General features: G+C 41.5%; 1 protein-coding gene across 5 annotated transcripts in view; it reads left to right on the top strand.

Annotated features, from left to right (window-relative positions):
- LOC141259325 (probable cation-transporting ATPase 13A5) overlaps positions 1-22,128 on the top strand; it is a 1,017,982-nt gene that overhangs the window by 657,800 nt on the left and 338,054 nt on the right. For 3 of the 5 annotated variants that reach the window (XM_073675091.1, XM_073675090.1, XM_073675089.1), the window contains 4 exons: positions 17,645-17,815; positions 18,498-18,622; positions 20,739-20,818; positions 22,035-22,077. In XM_073675091.1, the coding sequence (XP_073531192.1) occupies positions 17,645-17,815; positions 18,498-18,622; positions 20,739-20,818; positions 22,035-22,077 (419 nt within the window). The remainder of the gene's footprint in view (positions 1-17,644; positions 17,816-18,497; positions 18,623-20,738; positions 20,819-22,034; positions 22,078-22,128) is intronic. The other 2 variants (XM_073675088.1, XM_073675087.1) reach the window with 1 other exon arrangement.

Raw genomic sequence — 22,128 nt, 5'->3', positions numbered from 1 at the left:
TGTCAAACCTTGTTATTGTGGCCCTGCTCTGTGTGTCTTTAAATTCTTAGTGGGGTTTTCCTAAAATTGGTCAGCCGTTAGAGTCACTGTGGTTTGATCTACAACAAGTACTAAGGAAAGATAGGGGAAAGCTGTCCATACAGTAAGACTAAGCTGAATCCCTATGATGTGGCGGGCAGCCTGTTCCTAGTGAACAGACCCGCCTTAGTCCTCGGCTAGTCTGAATGCAGACCTATAGAATTAAGGGAGGGGTCGTGAAAAGAACTAAGGACTGGGACGAATATGGGACACCTCCTAAACAGAGAAGTTGTTGCAGAACACAAAAAGACAAACTGACAAAAAGTGCTAGAGGTCCCAGAGGACCAAGCAAACTTGACAGAGAAAGGCACAGAAGCACCAGGCTAGAGAAACAGTCAAACACTGAAGTCCAGCACAGCCAGGAGGGCGGAGCTGGAATATAAAGGCAGATGGTCACGTGACCACAAAACACAAGATAGAAAAAACAAACAGTAGGGTTCTAACAGTACCCCCTCTTTTATGAGGATCCTCTGGATCCTCCAGACCCAGCCCTATCTGGAAACCTCCTGTGGAAAGCTTTAACAAGCCTAGGAGCAGAGGCATCATCCATCCTTACCCAGGAGTTGTCTTCGGGACCGAAACCCTTCCAGGAGACAAGATACTGTAATCTCCCTCTATGCTATCTAGAATTCAAGATACGAGAAATTTCATATTCGCCGTCTTCCACCACAGGAGGAACTGTGACAGTGGCGTCCATATCAGATACGTCAGCCTTTTTCAACAAGGAAACATGAAACACAGGATTAATCTTCCAGGAAGTAGGGACATTCAACCTAACAGCAGATGGGTTAACCACCTGAAGCACTTTAAATGGACCCACAAACTTAGGACCCAATTTTTTAGAGGGAATCCTCAACCGCAGGTTCTTCGAGGCAACCAAACCATGTCACCCACAGTAAACAAAACCTCCTTACGTTTCCTGTCAAAATACTTCTTGGACTTCTTGTTAGCCTCTTGAAGGTTGCAACATACAGTACAGACCAAAAGTTTGGACACACCTTCTCATTTAAAGATTTTTCTGTATTTTCATGACTTTGAAAATTGTACATTCACACTGAAGGCATCAAAACTATGAATTAACACATGTGGAATTATATACTTAACAAAAAAGTGTGAAACTACTGAAAATATGTCTTATATTCTAGGTTCTTCAAAGTAGCCAACTTTTGCTTTGATGACTGCTTTGCACACTCTTGGCATTCTCCTGATGAGCTTCAAGAGGTAGTCACCGGAAATGGTCTTCCAACAATCTTGAAGGAGTTCCCAGAGATGCTTAGCACTTGTTGGCCCTTTTGCCTTCACTCTGTGGTCCAGCTCACCCCAAACCATCTTGATTGGGTTCAGGTCTGGTGACTGTGAAGGCCAGGTCACCCCATCACTCTCCTTCTTGGTCAAATAGCCCTTACACAGCCTGGAGATGTGTTTGGGGTCATTGTCAATAAATGAAGGTCCAACTAAACGCAGACCGGATGGAATAGCATGCCGCTGCAAGATGCTGTGGTAGCCATGCTGGTTCAGTATGCCTTCAATTTTGAATAAATCCACAACAGTGTCACCAGCAAAGCACCCCCACACCATCACACCTCCTCCTCCATGCTTCACGGTGGGAACCAGGCATGTAGAGTCCATCCGTTCACCTTTTCTGCGTCGCACAAAGACACGGTGGTTGGAACCAAAGATCTCAAATTTGGACTCATCAGACCAAAGCACAGATTTCCACTGGTCTAATGTCCATTCCTTGTGTTCTTTAGCCCAAACAAGTCTCTTCTGCTTGTTGCCTGTCCTTAGCAGTGGTTTCCTAGCAGCTATTTTACCATGAAGGCTTGCTGCACAAAGTCTCCTCTTAACAGTTGTTGTAGAGATGTGTCTGCTGCTAGAACTCTGTGTGGCATTTACCTGGTCTCTAATCTGAGCTGCTCTTAACCTGTGATTTCTGAGGCTGGTGACTTGGATAAATGTATCCTCAGAAGCAGAGGTGACTCTTGGTCTTCCTTTCCTGAGGCGGTCCTCATGTGAGCCAGTTTCTTTGTAGCGCTTGATGGCTTTTGCAACTGCACTTGGGGACACATTCAAAGTTTGCCCAATTTTTCGGACTGACTGACCTTCATTTCTTAAAGTAATGATGGCCACTCGTTTTTCTTTACTTAGCTGCTTTTTCTTGCCATAATACAAATTCTAACAGTCTATTCAGTAGGACTATCAGCTGTGTATCCACCAGACTTCTGCACAACACAACTGATGGTCCCAACCCCATTTATAAGGCAAGAAATCCCACTTATTAAACCTGACAGGGCACACCTGTGAAGTGAAAACCATTTCCGGTGACTACCACTTGAAGCTCATCAAGAGAATGCCAAGAGTGTGCAAAGCAGTCATCAAAGCAAAAGGTGGCTACTTTGAAGAACCTGGAATTTAAGACATATTTTCAGTTGTTTCACACTTTTTTGTTAAGTATATAATTCCACATGTGTTAATTCATAGTTTTGATGCCTTCAGTGTGAATGTACAATTTTCAAAGTCATGAAAATACAGAAAAATCTTTAAATGAGAAGGTGTGTCCAAACTTTTGGTCTGTACTGTACATTAGTCCAAACTCTCTCCAAATCACCAGAAAAATTCTCCTCCTCCTCCACCGCCGACCCCAATTTGGAGAACAAACCAAAAGACGGATGTCTCCCAGTACAACAAAAAAAGGAGAGCACCCAGCAGAGGAGGATGTAAGATTGTTAAGAGCAAATTCTGCAAGAGGCAGAAACTCAGACCACACCTCTTGATTGTCTGCCACAAAACAAAGCAAGAACTGTTCAACATCCTGGTTCTTTCTTTCAGGCTGTCCATTAGACTCAGGATGATAACCAGACGAAAATGACAAATGGACTCCCATCCTGTCACAAAAAGCACGCCAAAAGCGAGCCACAAACTGAGGTCCTCTATCAGAAACAATATCCGTGGGAACACCATGGAGCTTGACAATCTCCTTAACAAACGCCTTAGCGAGTGTCTTGTCTCAGGGCAACTTAATGAATGGAACCAAATGACACATCTTAATAAAACGGTCCTCGGACACAGGAAGATCAGTAATAAAATCCATTGTGAGATGCGTCCAAGGTGCACTAGGAACCTCCAGAGGGCAAAGCAACTCCGCAGCAGGAGTATGTGAAGCCTTTGACCTAGCACACACAGTACACTGACGCACCCACTTGATGACTTCCTTCTACCATCCAGACCACCAAAAACTGCAACTGATAAGTCTCTTAGTCTCTGAAATTCCTGGATGACCTGCCAACCGAGACTCATGACATGCCACAAACAAATCTCTCCTAAAGGCTCAAGCCATGAACAACCTCCCATGGGGAGTGTTAGATGGAGCATCATCTTGAGCTTTCAGAATCCCATTCTCCAAAATGGAGTCCAAAGCCGCCACCACAACTCCTTTCGGTAAAATGCTCTCCTCCTCCTCGGCACCGACCGTAGGAGAGAAGCTGCGAGATAAAGCATTGGCTTTAACATTCTTAGTACCAGGGATATAGGTAACAGAAAAATGAAACCGAGAAAAAAAAAGTGCCCACCTAGCTTGACGGGCATTCAAGCGCTTGGCAGCATCCAGATAGATCAAATTCTTATGATCTGTGAAAACCTGAATAGGAAATCTAGCGCCTTCCAAAAAATGATGCCAATGTTCAAATGCAAGTTCAATAGACAGCAACTCCCGATTTCCAACATCATAATTCAGTTCGGTTTCCGAAAATTTTTTCCAAAAGTAGGCTCAAGGATGTACTCCACCCTTGTTCTCCTGAGTAAAAACTGCTCCGACCCCCACCGATGAAGCATCGATCTCGACCAAAAAAGGCTTGGTCTCATCAGGCTGCATAAGGATGGGGGCAGAACTGAACCTCTCTTTGAGATACTCAAATGCTTCAATGGCCAGTAGTCCACTGGGCCATATTTGCACCTTTCCTGGTGAGATCTGTTAGAGGTTTAACAATTACAGAAAAATTCTTAATGAATTTCCTGTAAAAATTGGCAAAACGCAAAAATCTCTGTATAGATTTCAAACCAATAGGCTTAGGCCATTCCTGCACAGCCTGAAACTTCACAGGGTCCATCTCAAAGCCCTCGCTGGAGACATTGTAGACCAAAAAACTAATTTTCTGCACAGTGAACTCACATTTCTCCAGCTTAGCAAAGAGCGAATTATCACTCAATAACTGCAAAACTTCACGTACACTCTGCCAATGGGACTCTAGATCTGGTGAGTAAATCAAAATGTCATCCAAATACACAACCACATTTTTACCAATCAAAGGTCTCATGATGTCATTAATAAGGTTCTGAAAAAATGCAGGTGCATTGGTAAGACCAAAAGGCATCACCAGATTCTCAAAATGACCTACCGGAGTGTTAAAAGCAGTTTTCCATTCATCACTCTCCTTCACTCGTAACAAATTGTATGCCCCCCGGAGATCAATTTTGGAGAACCACTTGGCTCCCACTAACTGGTTAAACAAGTCAGGAATTAACGGCAATGGGTAAGAATTACGTACGGTAATTAATTAATTTCACGAAAATCCAGACATGGACGTAAACCGCCGTCCTTTTTTTTGAACAAAGAAAAATCCAACTGCCACAGGAGACTTAGGAGGTATAATGTGACCAGCAGCCAGGCTAGTCTGTATGTAATCCTACAAGGCCTTTCTTTAAGGGATAGTAAGATTAAACAAGCGACTTTTGGGAAGAGTAGCACCCGGAACAAACTCAATGGTGCAATCATAATCCCTATGAGGAGGTAAAACTTGCGACTCCTCCTCCGAAAAAACCCTCCAAAAATCTTGAATAGATACCGGTAATTCCCCTTTTTCCACAGCGGCAATGCAACCATTACAACATTTATCATAGCACTTTGGACTCCAAGACTTAATCACATTAGTAGACCAGTCCAATAAAGGATTGTGCAGTTTTAACTAAGGCAATTCTAGAACAACTGGAAAGGGTAAATTATCTAAAACAATGAAGTCCAATATTTATTGGTGAACACCATTGATAGAGAGGGGAAATGCAGCAGTCTTGTGAGTAATACATTTCAAAGGAGTGTTATCAATAACAATCACAGAAATAGGTGATGACAAAGGTTTGGATTTCAATTTAAGGTTTTCCAAAAACCCTTTATCAATCACATTAAGTGTTTAACCACAATCCACAAATACCTGAAATTCAATCAAATCTCCCTGCAAATTAGTACTCCCAGAAAGAAATACTCCTGCAGAGCGTAAACAAGCTATACGGGTGTAACTGACCTTTTTTTTTGTTTACTTAAACGATGCTCACAATACGTAATCAAATGGTCAGCTTTACCACAATAAAGACACAATCCCTCTGCGAACCTCCAGTCTGTTTCCTTAGAGCGGAGTGACATCGCCCCAACCTCCATCGGTTCTCCGCCGTCAGAGCAGATTTTCTGGGGACTAGGAACTGACATTACAGGAGTCTTTACCTCATTAAGCCTGCACCTAAGGTAGTTTTCTCAGAAATACTACCAATCCCGCGAGCCACACAGGAGCGCCAACGGGAGGTTAGGGAGGTGAATAAGTGGCTAAAGAGTTGGTGTAAGGCAGAAGGGTTTGGGTTCATGGAGAACTGGGCCGACTTCGCGGTCGGCTACAGGCTCTACCTTAGGGACGGGCTGCACCTCAATGGGGAGGGTGCAGCCGTGCTGGGGAAGAAGATGGCTAATTGGTTGGAGGAGTATTTAAACTATAGACGGGGGGGGGGGAACCAAGGAAATAGGTGGGATGTGAGGCAAGCAAGGGGGAAGGGGAGAAGTGAATATAATGAGGGTGGAGAGGGGGGTGGGGATAGCACAGTTAGATCATTAGAGAAGAGTAGGATGCTAAATAACCCCAAAATTTTATCTTGCATGCTGACCAACGCAAGAAGCCAGACCAATAAGGCGGATGAGCTGCGGGCGCTCATATCGGAGGAGAGGTATGACATCGTAGGTATAACAGAGACTTGGCTAGACGATAGCTACGACTGGGCGGTAAATTTATTAGATTATAGTTTATTTAGAAGGGACCGGAAACAGGGGAAAGGCGGAGGAGTCTGCTTATATGTAAAGTCATGTCTAAATCCCAGACTAAGGGAAGATGTAGGAGAGGGAGAAGAGGGGGTCGAGTCCATGTGGGTAGAGATAGAGGGAACAAAAAATAATAATAAAATATTACTGGGGGTCTGCTATAAGCCACCCAATATAACAGAGGAGAAAGAGCAACTGCTATTAGGACAAATAGACAAAGTAGCAAAACATAATGAAGTGATTGTAATGGGGGATTTCAACTACCCGGATATTGACTGGGAAACAGAAACCTGTAGATCTCAGAAAGGAAAAAGGTTCTTGACAAATATTAAGGATAATTATCTCTCCCAACTAGTGCAGGAACCAACGAGAGGGAAGGCAGTGTTGGACTTAATATTGACTAATAGGCCTGATAGAATAACTGAGGTACAGATAGGGGGGCACCTAGGTAATAGCGATCATAATATTATCAATTTCAAAATGCCCTTCAGTAGGGTTATCAATAAGGGAACAACAAAAACATTAAATTTTAGGAGGGCGAAGTTTGATCAGCTGAAAGAAAACCTTCAACTTATAGACTGGGACAAAGTTCTTAATCAAGGGAATATGAATAGTAAATGGGAAACCTTCAAAAGAATTCTGAATACTCAGTGCGAGAGGTATATACCGTATGGGAATAAAAGGGCCAGAAACAAGAGGAAACCAATATGGTTGAACAAGAAAGTAAAAGGGGCGTTAAATAGCAAAAAAGAGGCATTCAAGAGATAAAAACAGGAAAACAGCAAGGAGGCATTAATGTGTTACAAGGAAAAAACGAGAACCTGCAAAAAACAAATAAAAATAGCGAAGGAGGAAACAGAGAGATGTATTGCTAGGGAAAGTAGATCAAATCCCAAACTGTTCTTTACATATATAAATAGTAAGAGGATTAAATCGGATAATATTGGACCGATAAAAAGTGATGAAGGCAAAAACATAGAGAAAGATGAGGATAAAGCTAATCCATTAAATAATTTTTTTTCGTCAACTTTCACAAAGGAAAAAGAACTAACAGGCGAAATGAGAAGGGACAAGCTTAATCCTCCACTAAGTATGACAAATCTAACCCAAGTTGGGGTACAGAAACGCCTCAGTAACATTAAAATAAACAAATCACCAGGACCTGATGGCATACACCCACAGGTACTAAGGGAACTAAGTAATGTGATAGACAGACCGTTATATCTTATATTTAAGGACTCTGTTGAGACTGGGTCTGTACCACTTGATTGGCGACAGGCGAATGTAGTGCCAATATTCAAAAAGGGAGCAAAAAGTGATGCCGGAAACTATCGGCCGGTGAGTCTGACGTCCATTGTGGGCAAAATTTTTGAAGGCTTTATTAATGAGGCAATTATGGAGCATCTTGATGCTAATAATCTATTAACCCCGAACCAACATGGATTCATGAGGAATCGCTCCTGCCAAACTAACCTGATTGACTTCTACGAGGAGGTTAGCTCTCGATTAGATCAGGGGGAACCAGTGGATGTCGTGTATCTCGACTTCTCAAAAGCGTTCGATAGCGTGCCACATAATAGGTTGGTATACAAAATGAGAATGATGGGGCTTTGGGAAAATGTCTGCAAGTGGGTAGCTAACTGGCTAAAGAATAGAAGGCAGAGGGTGGTTATAAATGGAATATACTCAGATTGGGTAAGCGTCACTAGTGGGGTACCACAGGGGTCTGTACTAGGCCCAATGTTATTTAATATCTTTATTAATGACATAGTCAACGGGTTAAATAGTAAAATATCAATATTTGCAGATGACACAAAGTTATGTAAAACAATTAATACAAAAGAGGACAGTGCAGACCTACAGAGGGATTTGGATAAGCTGGGTAGGTGGAGCATTAAATGGCAAATGAGGTTTAATGAGGAGAAATGTAAGGTCATACATATGGGAAGGAAAAATGGAAGTCACCAGAACTCACTGAATGGGAAATCATTGGGGCATTCAGAGATGGAGAAGGACTTGGGCATCTTAATTGATAGCAAACTAAATTGGAGTTTCCAAAGTCAGGCCGCTGCTGTAAGGGCAAACAGGGTAATGGGATGTATCAGAAGAGGTATAGCTGCAAAGGATGAGAACATTGTTCTTCCACTGTACAAAGCACTGGTCAGACCACACTTGGAATACTGTGCTCAGTTGTGGGCCCCAATATATAGAAAGGATATAAACGAGCTTGAAAAGGTACAAAGGAGGGCAACAAAATTAATAAAGGGAATGGAGGGACTGCAATACCCAGAGAGGTTGGCAAAACTAGGACTATTCAGCCTGGAAAAGAGAAGGTTGAGGGGGGATATAATAAATGTGTACAAATATGTTAGGGGACAGTATAGAGACCTTGCCAGGGATTTGTTCAAAAGGCGGGATATTACGGTAACAAGAGGGCATTCACTAAGACTGGAAGAGAAAAGGTTCCAGCACCAGCATAGGAAGGGGTTCTTTACGGTAAGAGCAGTGAGAATATGGAATTCACTGAGTGAGGAGATGGTAATGTCGGATTCACTAAACCAGTTCAAGCGGGGACTGGATGCATTCCTAGATACCAGGCAGATTTCAGCATATACTTAAAAATAGAATAAAATAGTAGGTTGATACAGGGATTTATTCTGACTGCTGGTTTCAGAGTCGGGAGGGAATTTTTCCTCAGGTGAAAATTGGCCAAATCATTTGGGGTTTTTGCCCTCCTCTGGATCAACTTTAGCAATTATAGAACTTACAGGTCGAACTTGATGGACGCAAGTCTTTATTCGGCTTTACTAACTATGTAACTATGTAACTATGTAACTATGTCTATACGAACAGCTAACTGCATGGCATCCTGCAGAGTCTCAGGTGCAGGGAATGCAATTAGCAAATCCTTAACCCTTTTACTCAGACCAGCAAGAAATAAACATCTCAGTGCAGAATCATTCCATTTAACTTCTGAAGCCCATCTCATGGAGAGTGTAATTTTCAACATCATCTGACCCCTGATTCAAACGTCTTAGTTCTGCTTCAGCAGATGAGATTCTATCAGGATCGTCATATAATAGCCCCATAGAAGAAAAAAATTCTTCAACCGACATTAAACACGGATCATTAGGCTGGAGAGAAAAGGCCCACCCCTTTGGTTCATTGTGCAAAAGTGACATAATAAAACCAATGCGCTGTGATTCATACCCAGAGACCTTGGTCTCAAATGAAAATATAATAAACAAGCATTTTTAAAGGAAAAAAAAATCTTGCTGTTTACCATAAAATACATCAGGCAGTCCTACCTTGGGTTCAACAAAATGTGCTCCAGAACAGATACTCACGTGTTGCTGAAGCTCGGCCACCTCCAGAGACAATCCCTGCAGGCGTTGAGCCAAATCCTGGATGGAAACAATACTGATCCCCGAATTTCTTTCCTTTTAGTTTTTTTGGCTGGACTTACTGTTATGATCTGCAACAAGTACTAAGGAAAGATAGTGGAAAGCTGTCATTACAGTAAGACAAAGCTGAATCCCCACGATTTAGCGGGCATCCTGTTCCTAGTGAACAGACCCGCCTTAGTCCTCGGCTAGTCTGAACGCAGACCTATAGAATTAAGGGAGGGGTCCCTAAAAGAACTAAGGGCTGGGACAAAAATGGGACACCTCCTAAACAGAAAAGTTGTTGCAGAACACAAAATGACAAACTGACAGAAAGTACTAGAGGTCCCAGAGGACCAAGCGAACTTGACAGAGAAAGGCACAGAAGCACCAGGCTAGAGAAACAGTCAAACACTGAAGTCCAGCACAGCCAGGAGGGCGGAGCTGGAATATAAAGGCAGATGGTCACGTGACCACAAAACACAAGATAGAAAAAACAAACAGGAGGGTTCTAACACACTGCATACCCTATAACTGTACAGCAGACTCTTTCCTTTCTAATGGGAACATGTCGTACTTGTTACTGTGGCCCTGCTCTGTGTGTCTTTAAATTCTAAGTGGGGTTTTTCCTAAAATTGGTCAGCCGTTGGACTCACTGCATACCCTATAACTGTATAGCAGACTCTCTCCTTTCTAATTGGAACATGTCGTACTTGTTACTGTGGCCCTGCTCTGTGTGTCTTTAAATTCTTAGTGGGGTTTTTCCCAAATTTTGGCATCCCTTGCAGTCAAAGCATGGGAATTACCACTATAGGAGACCCGGTCCCTTATAATGGGAATATTTTTTTTACTGAGACCCTCCTCTATGTCTCTTCAAAGGGGTATTGGGTTGTGTCCAAATTTTTGGCAGCCCTTGCAGTCACTGGATACGCAATAACAGTATAGGAGACCCACTTGTTAGTAATGGGAACAACAAAGCATAGCCGGCTGATGGCTCTCTAACAATAGCGAGGGCCGACTGCTGGCCTTTAAGAATAGTAAGGGCCGTCTGATGGCCCTATAAAAATAGGCTTTATGACTTTCAGAGTCCCTCCATCATAAATAAAGCAGGATGTGTCTGATGATGTGTAACACACCACATTGCCAGATAAGGTTGTAAAATGTTAAAATTACATTTCCCGGTGAATGCATTTGTCTTAAAAAATAACATAAAAAAAAAACAAAACAATAGGATCTTTCTTTAGTATAAAAAACAGCGTCACCAATTTAACCTCAATGTAATGACATTGTTCAGCTCATGCACCTCCTCCTCCATCTCCGAAATGACCACATCAGTCACAAGCTGACAGCGCTGCAGCACTGCCCTGGCCAAGCGGCAACAGGCTGTGCTGAAGATAACATGCTTAATGCTTAATTGACAAACCGCACAGCGCTGCAGAGTTGTTGAAAGCTGTAACACAGCAGCCTGATCTGTGGCTCACACCGCTGAACATACAGCCAGGCATGGTCGTGTGTGACAATGGGCTGTACCAGGTGACAGACAAATGACAGCTGGAGTAGATACAGTTTTTCTCTATGCCAGTCCTTTCACCGAGCTAAATACTACTCTCAGCAAAAAAAGTTGTGGACTGGCTCCGTACTGTCCCTTGCCATATTCACCTCTCCACGTGTTTGTGGTTAGGCGGTCCTTCCCTGTAAGTGCACTGGGGAGGGCACGGGTAATGTCATGGGACCCGTGCTTGTGGAAGGCAGAGACGATACTGGGAGAAATAGTGGTGACTGGGGACCGAGTACGGACACCCGGCCGCCGCCGGCATGAGGTTGTGAAAAGCTTCCGCCTCCACAAGCTTAAAAGGCCATATTTCAAGTGCAAGCAGCTGCCCAGAGATCTGGCAGTTTAGTATTGCAGCCTGTGGGTGGGTGGGTGGCAGCATACTTGCACTGGCATTGCAAGTAACAGAAAACTTAGCAGATGGTGGCCTCTATCATCATCATGGCCTCACCTCGGCTCTATGACCTCTCCGGAAGGAGAAACCAGGGCCCGTCAAAGGAGTCTCCGGTTCTCTGATGGGCCCATCTAACCCTGCCGAGAGGTAGCCCTGGTTATGAATAGTGTAGCGGAAGGTTCCCGGACACTCTATGGCTGCCTTTTTAATGTGGATTGGCCATGCTTATGCATGTTATTTCTTAAACCGCATTACAGATCAGGCCATTGTCCAACTCTGTATTCAAGAAATTAAATGCGCAAAGAAAGATGTGTGTGTCAAAGCACCACCGACAAGTGCAAGTTGATGTTGGACGGGCTGCCATTGCTTCTGCAACAAGCTGCATTAGAGGACTTCCTGGGAGAAATGACACACAGGGTAGATACAGTTTCCCTCTATGCCAGTCCTTTCACCGAGCTAAATACGACTCTCAGCAAAAAAAGTTGTGGACTTGCTCCGTACCATCCCTGGCCACATTCACCTGTCCACGTGTGTGTGGTTAGGCGGTCCTTCCCAGTAAGTACACAGGGGAGGGCACGGGTAATGTTGTGGGACCCGTTCTTGTGGAAGGCAGAGGCGACTCTGGGAGAAACAGTGGTGGCTGGGGACCGAGTATGGACACCCGGCCGCCGTCGGAATAAGGTTATGAAAAGCTTCCACCTCCACGAGCCTTAAAGGCCACATTTACAGTGCAAGAAGCTGTCAAAAATTTGGCAGTATAGTATTGCTGCCTGTGGGTGGGTGGGTGGCTGGCTGCATACTTGCGCTAGCATTCCAAGGAATGGGGTAGGGACAACTGAACGCTGAACTGGGACAAGGACGTGGATGGTGATTGTTGCAAGTCTGCAACGACAGGTGCATGGCGGGAGGCATCTTCGCATGCACCAAGGATCACTTATGATAAGCACACTTTTAGGCTGTGATCTGGGAGTCAGAAATGCTTCCAGACGTCTTCCCCATGCTGTTCCCATGTCTTTTCAGCACTGTATGCATGTGTCTTATGATGTGTCACACACCACATGGCCAGATAAGGTTGTAAAATGTTAAAATGACATTTACCAGTGAATGCATTTGTCTTTGTTGAAAGCAATGCAAAAGTGCAAAAATGCATCAAAAACGCTACGTGTGAACATAGCCCAAGGTGCGGAGGAGTATTTTTGTTTTTGGTTATTTATTTTGCCTTATACACAAGTCATTACCCTGGAAAGGATGTTCCTTAACATATTTCCCAGGAAAATCCATTTTGGTTTCGTTTTGGTATGTTTTATTGTGAGTCCGTAAATGTGGCGTAATACCTCTGACAACGTTGTTGAGAGCATTAACCTGGGAGTCAGAAATGCTTCCAAGGGTCTTCCCCATGCTGTCCCCATCTCATTTGAGCACTGTTCCCATCAATTTGGGCAATTTTTATGCCCTCTGCAGACCGCCAGGGGGAGCCGCCTGAAAAATGCTTGAGTTTCCCATAGACTCACATTGGGCTCATTGCTCGAGTCGAGCACCCGAGTATTCCAACTTGCTCAACCCGAGCAACGAGTACCCGAGCATTTTACTGCTTGCTCACCACTAGTTATTAACTATTTTGTGTGATATAAATATCTGGCTTAAGGGAATAAAATTAAACGTTTGAAGATTGTGAAATTTTCTAAATTTTTGCCAAAATTCCAATGTTTTCATTAATCATAATAATAATAATCTTTTTATTGATATAGCGCCAACATATTTCGCAGCACTTTACAATTCAGACAATTTACGAATATTATCGGCACTATCCCCATTGGAACTCTCAATCTACATTCTCTATCAGTATGTCTTTGGAGTGTGGGAAGAAACCGGTGTTGGTGGAAACCCACGTAAACAGTGGGAGAACATACATACTCCTTGCAAATGTTATCCTTAGTGGGATTTGAACCCAGGAGCCCAGCGCTGCAAGGCTACAGTGCTAACAAATAAGTGCTAAAAATATTGTTCAAAATTTACCACTAACATAAAGTATAATATGTCACAAAAAAACAGTCTCAGAATCATTGAGATTCGTTGAAGTGTTCCACAGTTATTACCATATAAAGTGACACTGATCAGAGTTGGAAAATTTGGTCTGGTCAGGAAGGTGAAAACAGGCTCGGGGATGAAGAGGTAAATGAGAGGCAAATCTTTTCCTTTTTAAGTTTAGCCATTTGTGCTTCAGACTTCTTCTAAGGTCCCGCTCATACCAGCATACACATCAGTTGAGTGCTATTCAATTTTTTTATTGGATAACACTTGCACGAATGTTATTTAACACTAGAAGTCCCAGAAATGTCGAGCTCCCCCCTGAAGTCCTGAAAGAGGGTCAAATGACATTTAGTCCAAACTGACAACTCTGATGGCTCCAATTAGCATCCTTTCATTTGTAAATATGGCCATTGCCTGAGGAATCTGCAGGGTGCAAATGTGTTGTGTTGATCCACCTCAACAAAGGTCTTGTAAGAGAGTGTAAACAAAAGAATGTAAGCTGCTCCTAAGTGTGTCTGCCCACCCCCCAGCTGCATTGTTGTGCAGGGGATATGCATAAGGTTGCTAACACCTTAGCATATTTTCATGTAGCCTTTTGTGCTGTGGGGGATAAATAGGTGACTACTTCACCTATTTTGTTCACAAGAAACAAAATGCAGAGAAGGCACACCATTCAACAGGCATTGGAACTGATCCTGAGCAACACCAACCCTTTTGACTCAGATGGAGAAGACATAGCCCTTCAACCAGATTCGGACTCTGAGCTGTCTTCAGGTTAGATTTTTCAAATTACCTATTTTTATTTCCTGACTATCTTTTTTATTTAGAACCAAAACAAAATGTTAATTTGAAATTATTTATCTTGCAGATGAGGAGACTCCTCCTCTACCAAAAAAGAGAGCTCGGTTGGAGAGTGAGCCGACAGAGACAGCAAAAGATGGCACAGTGTGGCGTGAAGTACAAGTAGGGAAACGTCTTCATTTCACCCCAATAGAACCGTACCCTACAGATGGAGAGCCAAGTTCTAAGGCCTGACGAAGTCTCCGGAGTAGCCTTCAGAGCTTCCTCTGTTTTATCACTCTTGACATGCTTCGTAGCATTCAAGAGTGGAATACTCAACATGCACGTCACACGGAGCAGGTGGATTGGTTCATGGGTCTCCTGGAACTAATGGCATTTATTTCAGTCATTATCTTGCGGGGGATGACCAAGGTTCCATCACTACGTGACAGCTGGTCAGCAAACCTGGCAAACCCAAGGATCATTGCAACTATGACCCGAAACCGATTCCAAGACACCATGCAACACCTACGCTTTTATGACATGTTCACACGTAGTGAGCAAGTGGAGACCGATTAGTTTGCTGCAATCTCCGATGTGTGGAGATCGTTTGTCACCAACTGCATCACATCCTACAACCCTGGCCGACACATCACTATTGATGAACAGCTTTTCCTGTCAAAGACCTGCTGCTGTTTTCTGCAATACATTGCAACAAAACCAGACAAGTTTGGCATCAAGTTTTGAGTGGCTTGCGACTTGAAATCAAAGTACATCTGTAATGTCCTCCCATATCTTGGCAAGGACCCCAGTCGTCCCAGCGGGGAGAGACTGTCAGAAACTGTTGTGATGAGGCTGATGGAACCATTCATAGACAAGGGCAGAACTGTAACCACGGACAATTTCTTTACATCATTGTCACTTGCACAATGACTGCTTAGCCGGAAAACCACTATCCTCGGCACAGTCAACAAGAGTCGCCGGGAAATTCCTCAATCCGCTAGACAGATGGACCGCACTGAATTCACCACTCAGGTGTTTTCAACCACTGGTGCTACACTGACAGTGTATGCACCCAAACTAAAGAAGGCCGTCTACATTCTCAGCAGCATGCACAGGGTGGTTGAGACTGAGGATACTAACAAAAGGAAGCCAAACACGGTCACACAATACAACCACACAAAGTGCGGTGTGGATATAATGGACCAAATGGTGTGGGAGTACAGCTTGCGTGCAGGAACACGGAGATGGCCAGTCGCCGTGTTCTACAACATGATTGACATGGCAGCACTGAATGCTCATGTTCTTTATCAGGCATGCACTGGGGTGGCTCTCATGTGACTGAAAAGAATGCACGCAAGGAGAAACTCCTTTGGCAACAACCTTCCACACCCAGCCCTGGCAAAAGGGCAAAGTGTCAGGTCAACCATCGATGCACGAACAATTGTGCAACTGAGAGATATGTTGACTGCTACAAATACACGTGTGGCAAATGTGCCAGGGACATACCCAGGCAGTGCCAGGTATGTTCCGACAGTGCAGACAGACTGCTGAGTGAGTGCTGAAATGCTAGTCACACAAGAAGGACATGCCACTCACACACACACACACACGCAGCCCCCCACTGCAGCCTATTGTAAATATGTGTGGAATTGTTTTGTTCCTTGTATTTTTTTAAATTATTTTTATAACAAAAATAAAAAGCATCCTTTGATTCGTGCTCCTTTAGTCCCCTACCCCCATGTATTTGTCTTTACACTTTCCCCCCCTCCCCTCTTCCCACTTCTCCTCTCCAAACATCCCTCCCTGTTGTATAATTTGATGATATTGTTTTCTTGTCCACTGTGTTGTCACATTTGTTTGGCCATGCCGCTTATACACTGCTCATCTTGAAAATGTGACTATTGTTTGATGTTGGTGTGAAATAACCCTTTATTGAAAATAAAAATAAAAAAAATATATAAAGCATGGAAACAAATAACAGTTGTTCTTTTGTATATTTTTCACACTGAAATTTCAGTCCTCTTGTGTGAATTTTGCGCGAAAAAAATTCGCATGAAACTAATCGCAGCCCATTCAAGTCAATGGGTGCTAAAAAAATCTCAAAAAAATTGCAGCTACTTGCGATTTTTTTGCCATCTGTCCCATTGGTCATATAGATCACTCCTCTGGGATTTTTTCGCTTGAAAAAAATTGCACAAAAAAAATCGCAGGAAAATCGCACCTATGAAAAAAATCGAACGAAAAAAATCGCAGGTGTGCTTGGTGCCATTGAAATACGTTGGCAAATCGCAGAAAAAAAATCACATTGCATTGCGATGCGATTTTCGCGTGATTTTTTTTCACTAGTGTGCTTGAGGCATTAGACACAAATGCTTCTGGTCATTACTCACAGCTGTACCTTGCTCTAAAATTTCTAATTCTCTATTTAAAATATATAAAAAATGATTCATTGTTTCAGTGCTTTTTTGCTCAAATAAAACTAAACTAAATACAATATGTATAGTCTTTATATTATCAATAAACGGAATAGAACTAACTAGAAACTAAATGGTTAAACTCAATGGAAAACAACAACCTCCTGTGGTGCGACAGTAATGGCCTTAATTACAGAACAAAAGACGGTGATTATAGGATGTTAGCTAAAATCCTTCAGGTCATTCAACCCGGTCTCTGGGTTCCAAAGGTAGAAATGTTAAATGACCCCTCTCAGGGACTTCTAGTGCTAATGGAGAAGTGCTGATGTATGAATTTTTTCACTGACAGAATCTGTCACAGAATAGAGAAGACAGAGAATTTTTTTTCTCCATCTTCTTCCCACAGTGTGCTCTAACTCTCTCATCCTAGAGAATTGGACTATTATGAGACTCGGATCAAACTCTGATAAGAGTGTAATTAGAACAATCGACCAGATTCTCTCGGATGAGAGAATCCATGGCTGTTTGACTTTACGCTAAATCCTAGTTCCTTATTAGGAAGTTGCTTTTGTGTTCCATGTTCCAGGTTCCAGAGGCAGTAGAACTACATCCACAGACGTGGTCACTGCATCTACAGGCCGATTAACTCATCTTGTAATTGCATCCCCTTCCATTTAGCATTCCATCTGATCAGAATGCTCCTATAAGAAAGCACTTGGATATGATTGTATCTAAAGTCCAAATGGAACACTTTTTTCCTAGTATCACAGTGCCAATGTCATAGAGAAGAAAATGGTATAAATGGATAGATGTACAATAGAGGGACTATGCTGCCCCATCCTGAAGCTTTATATTTAATATTTAAGTATGCAGTGTTTACATGAACATTACCTTTATTTTCCTTAGATTGTCTGTAGTCTTTTTCTTTTTTTTTAGGCGATAATCTTCAGACAGCTGTGACCGTTGGTAAAAAATCAGGAATGATTCCCTCCAACAGTAACACAATTATGTTGGTGGCCTGTGAACCTGATAACAATTTACCTGCTTCAATAACTTGGAAATCTTTGAATGAAAGTCAAGGAAGTGGAGTCCATTTAAAGGCTAAGGTATTTTATATTATAGAATATACTTTAATAATAGAACTGAATATATTAAAACAGAGTAATAATAATGTAATAATAATAATAATAGTTCCATAATCTATTATGCAAAATTGCATTTCTGCTACAGTATTAAGATTGAACTACTACATGAATTAACCAAAAAATTAATGTCCATGCAATCTGAAACTTTTAGGAAAATAAATGTTGACTGTCTAAAACTTAATTTCATATCACTTGCCTACAACAATCAAAGTAGAAGTCAGGTGAAATTCTAACCAAATATCAATTGGCTTGAATTCCAGAGTTGCTCCATGTTTTCAAAAGTGATTTTTGAATTTGCATAATTTAAGCCCCCTATTCATAAATTTTGAGGGTGGTTTTAAGTCAGCTCTTACCCATAACTGATGCAACCACAGCTAGATCTGATGAAATCAGTTTAAATAATTTAGAAAAATAATTAAAAAGTCCCCCAAAATAGTACAATTAGAAATACTCAAAACTCCTACCACAAAAAACAAGTCCGCATACATTTCCATCAGCATAAAGAAAAAGTTAAGGCTTTTCCAATATGGTGATGGTGACATAAAACAGTTATTTTAAAGTTTTGTTGTTTTAAAAAAAGTTACATTTTTATAGAAAAAATTAAAAATGTTTTTATTCATAATCTATTTTTCCTCTTTTTTTGGAGTCACAAATTAATATTAGTGAAGGATGGATTAATAATCCCACTACCCTCGGAAACTTTCACTTTGCAATGAATGGAAAGTCTTATCAAGTTTTAACTCAACACTTTTCTAATTTGCTGCCAAAGGTAAGTGGAGAAAATATAATTTTGTCTTCACATTTACTTATATTTTGTTCAATATGCTTAATTGAAGAATAGTGCACTGGTTCAGGAGGCTCTGATCTTCAGCCAGCAAAGTGGTTCCATTCTCTTTAAAGAAAATCTGCCACCACATTTGATTTAAACTATTATTATGGGAATACAGATTAGACTGCTGAAAAAGCCCTACTTGTACGCCTCATTTCAGATGCCTTGTTATTGAGAAATCATCTTTTATCAGTTTATGTAAATGACCTTTTTAAGGCTCTGGGGAGGATATTGCCTGGAAGATAACTCTGCCTCTAGAGTTTATTGTTCATGAAGGGGGTGCTACCAGTATGAACTGTAATGGTTACCAGTGTGATGTGTAATGGTCGCTCTCTGCTCTCCTGATCTCACTGCAGTGTTGTGTGTGATTATATCTGACATATCTGCAGGTTCTTCTCAGCTACAGCTTCTCACAGACAGACAGGGCTGTAATATTGTTACAACACAGCAGAACTCAGTGAGATGCAAATAATGTGTTTGCAAGAAGACAAAATGAATTTCTCCTGTCCTGTGTTACTTACTTGTCTCACACTGGTAACTTCCCCTTATATTTCAAATAAGCTCTGGAGGCAGAGTTTCTTTCAGGCAATGTCCTTCCCATAGCCTGTACGAGGTCATTTATATATAAGAAAAATGTGGATTTCTCTGGAATAAGACATCAGATATCAAGGTATCATTTTATTCAACTTCCTATGAACTACATGCCAATATAGACTGTTTAGGAGGGTTGATCCTACTGACACATATTACCATTAATGAGCAATGTTCTGGTTTATTTGGAATTAGACATCTTAAGACCTTGCTTACACCCCTGTATTTACTGTCTGAGTGCGGTCCGACAAAACATCAGATTGCTCTCGGACAAATGTTATTCTATCGGGCCGCGCATATATCCGATTTTTTTACTTGGACCAAATCAGACCTAGGAAGCAATCGCAGCATGTTCGAGGTTGATCTGATTGTCGGATAAAACTTGGCCATGCAAGTCAATGAGCGTTGAAATCATTGGACTACACCGGAATGACAACTGATCGGTGCACTGATACAATGGAGAAGATGGAGAAATTTTGTTCTCTACCTTTTGTTCACAGTGTGCTCCGTTTCTCTCATCTGAGAGAATCGTATCACACTATGCTGACACTCAGATCAAATTCTGATCAGTGTTTGATCAGAATGTCATGTGCATGATCTACATATTTCTCTCAGATGAGAGAATCTATGGTCGTGTGCACCTCCCCAAAGTCTTACTAACATTGCGCCAATATATATGTAATTATTTTCCTAATACCATACCACTTTTATAGGGAATTTAAAGAGACCAGTCTGATTCACTGATATGTCTGGTTTAATAAACATTGTTATTTCACCTATGTTAGGGCTCGTGGACACAACCAATTTTCTTGTTGTTTCATGATATTCTACGGGGTTGTACACATATCCGATTTTTCCTCAGATGGAGTGGTAGACGGAAAAAATTGAAGACATGTCCAATTTTGATCCAAGTGTTGGATCAAAATCGGCAATGCAAGTCTATGGGTCTGTGAACAAAAATTGGACCTGACAGAATGGAGAAGTAGAAGATTTTTTTTCTTTCCACATCCAAGAAAAACTGATAACTCTATGATTAAATTCTGATCAGACCCTGATCAAAGTTTGAACAGAATAATCGGACAATTTTTCTCGGACTTGAAGAAATTGGTCGTGTCAGCCTAACCTTGATGTCAAACTTTGTATTGAAATACCCAGTTGATTTATTTCTAAATCTAGAAATTCAGTTTCTTCATTCACCTTTGTGCACTTTTTTTTGTAAGAATAGAGGTTTATATATTTCTCAATAAAATAGTTTTCAATATGAAGAAAATCCCTAAATCCATTGGAAAGACGGTGTCCCATACATTGTACAGAGAATAAAGGAAGTTTCTCATGTATAAACCTAGACACCACTACTGTTGTACTCAAATTAGTGGACACTTTAGGAGGTTATTTCTAACTATGCTGCATGTATGTAAAGGATAAGGTTTTTATAGAGCTTAAGATTTAATATTTTTGTTTTAAGGTACTATTAAATGGAACCATTTTTGCAAGAATGACTCCAAGGCAAAAGTCTAGTCTTGTTGAAGACCTTCAAAAATTAGAGTAAGTTTGAAACATTCCTTTTAATAAAACTGTGCCCAATTTAAAATATACATTGAGGAAAGGAAGACTTTTGCTATCCTGTGGATTAACATTGCAGGGAAAAAGGCTGAACTGGATGACTTTTTCAGACTTACAAATTATGTATTATTAATATACACTACGAATCTTCAACATTGAAATTGCAACAACAAAAAGGAAAAGTCGTGAAATTATGGAAATCACAAGATCAATAGACATGTTGATAAATGATGAAAAAAAACAGAAACAAAATTTTCAATATACCTCGATTCATTCTATATTAAGTAAGAGCACCACACAGAAGTATATGGACTTGCACACCTTGGCAGGCTATCATTCAGGTTGTTAATGATTGTCTGAGGAGCGTTCTGCCATGCTGAATGCACTTGGACATACAAATCATTAAGATCCAATTCTGGCAACTCCCTTTGCAATTGCCGACTAATGATGTCCTAGAGGTGCTTCATGGAAGATGAGTTTGAATATGCTGCAGGACATGGTAGCACGTTTAGGATATGCTGAATGCTAACAGTAGCAACAGCAACATGCCTGATATTATTATGTTGAAAAACAGCCCTGGGATACTTTGGAGAAATCTTGATTTGATCTTGATGATTTGAGTGCCTAAGTGCATTCACCATGGCTGAACATTCCTCAGACAACCAATAACCTCATTGACAGCATGAGTGTATGTATTTCTGTGCAGGGGCGCTTATACTAAGTACTTAATGCTAAATGTTTTAAAAATACTGTTTCCATTTTTTCATCATTTGCAATTCTTTAAAGGGGTTATCCAGGACTATTTAATTTTTTTTACTATGGGCCTAAGAACTAACAGGCAGGTACAGTAGTTGCTAACTACCTACTTGTTGTACCCAGCGCCGATCTCTGCTGACTCACTCCATCGACTCAGCAGCCAGGAAGAGGAAGAGCTGCTCTGTTGACGTGGATCAGCAGAATCACTGGATAGAACTATCAGGTAGTTGCCCCTGTTACCAAATACCTGCCATGTTAGTTTTTAGACCTATAGTAAAATAAATAAAATAGTCCTGGACAACCCCTTTAACATGTCTGTCTATCATGTGAGTGTCTCTAATTTTACGACTTTTCTTTCTTGGTGTTACAATTTCAATATTAAGGAGTATAACTATATTATGTATTATATAAGCATCTAACTGACCTCAATTTTTTCTTGTAGCTATTTTGTTGGGATGTGTGGAGATGGAGCCAATGATTGTGGGGTAAGGAACTGTTAGACTGATAAAGCACAAATTTATTGTGATATATCGGCA

This window comes from Phyllobates terribilis, unplaced genomic scaffold (assembly GCF_046119375.1).
Source record: "Phyllobates terribilis strain yellow unplaced genomic scaffold, ASM4611937v1 Scaffold_3__8_contigs__length_932513732, whole genome shotgun sequence".
NCBI lineage: Eukaryota > Metazoa > Chordata > Amphibia > Anura > Dendrobatidae > Phyllobates > Phyllobates terribilis.
The sequence above is the reverse complement of the archived record's forward strand: the minus strand, read 5'-3'. Positions and strand labels throughout refer to the sequence as shown.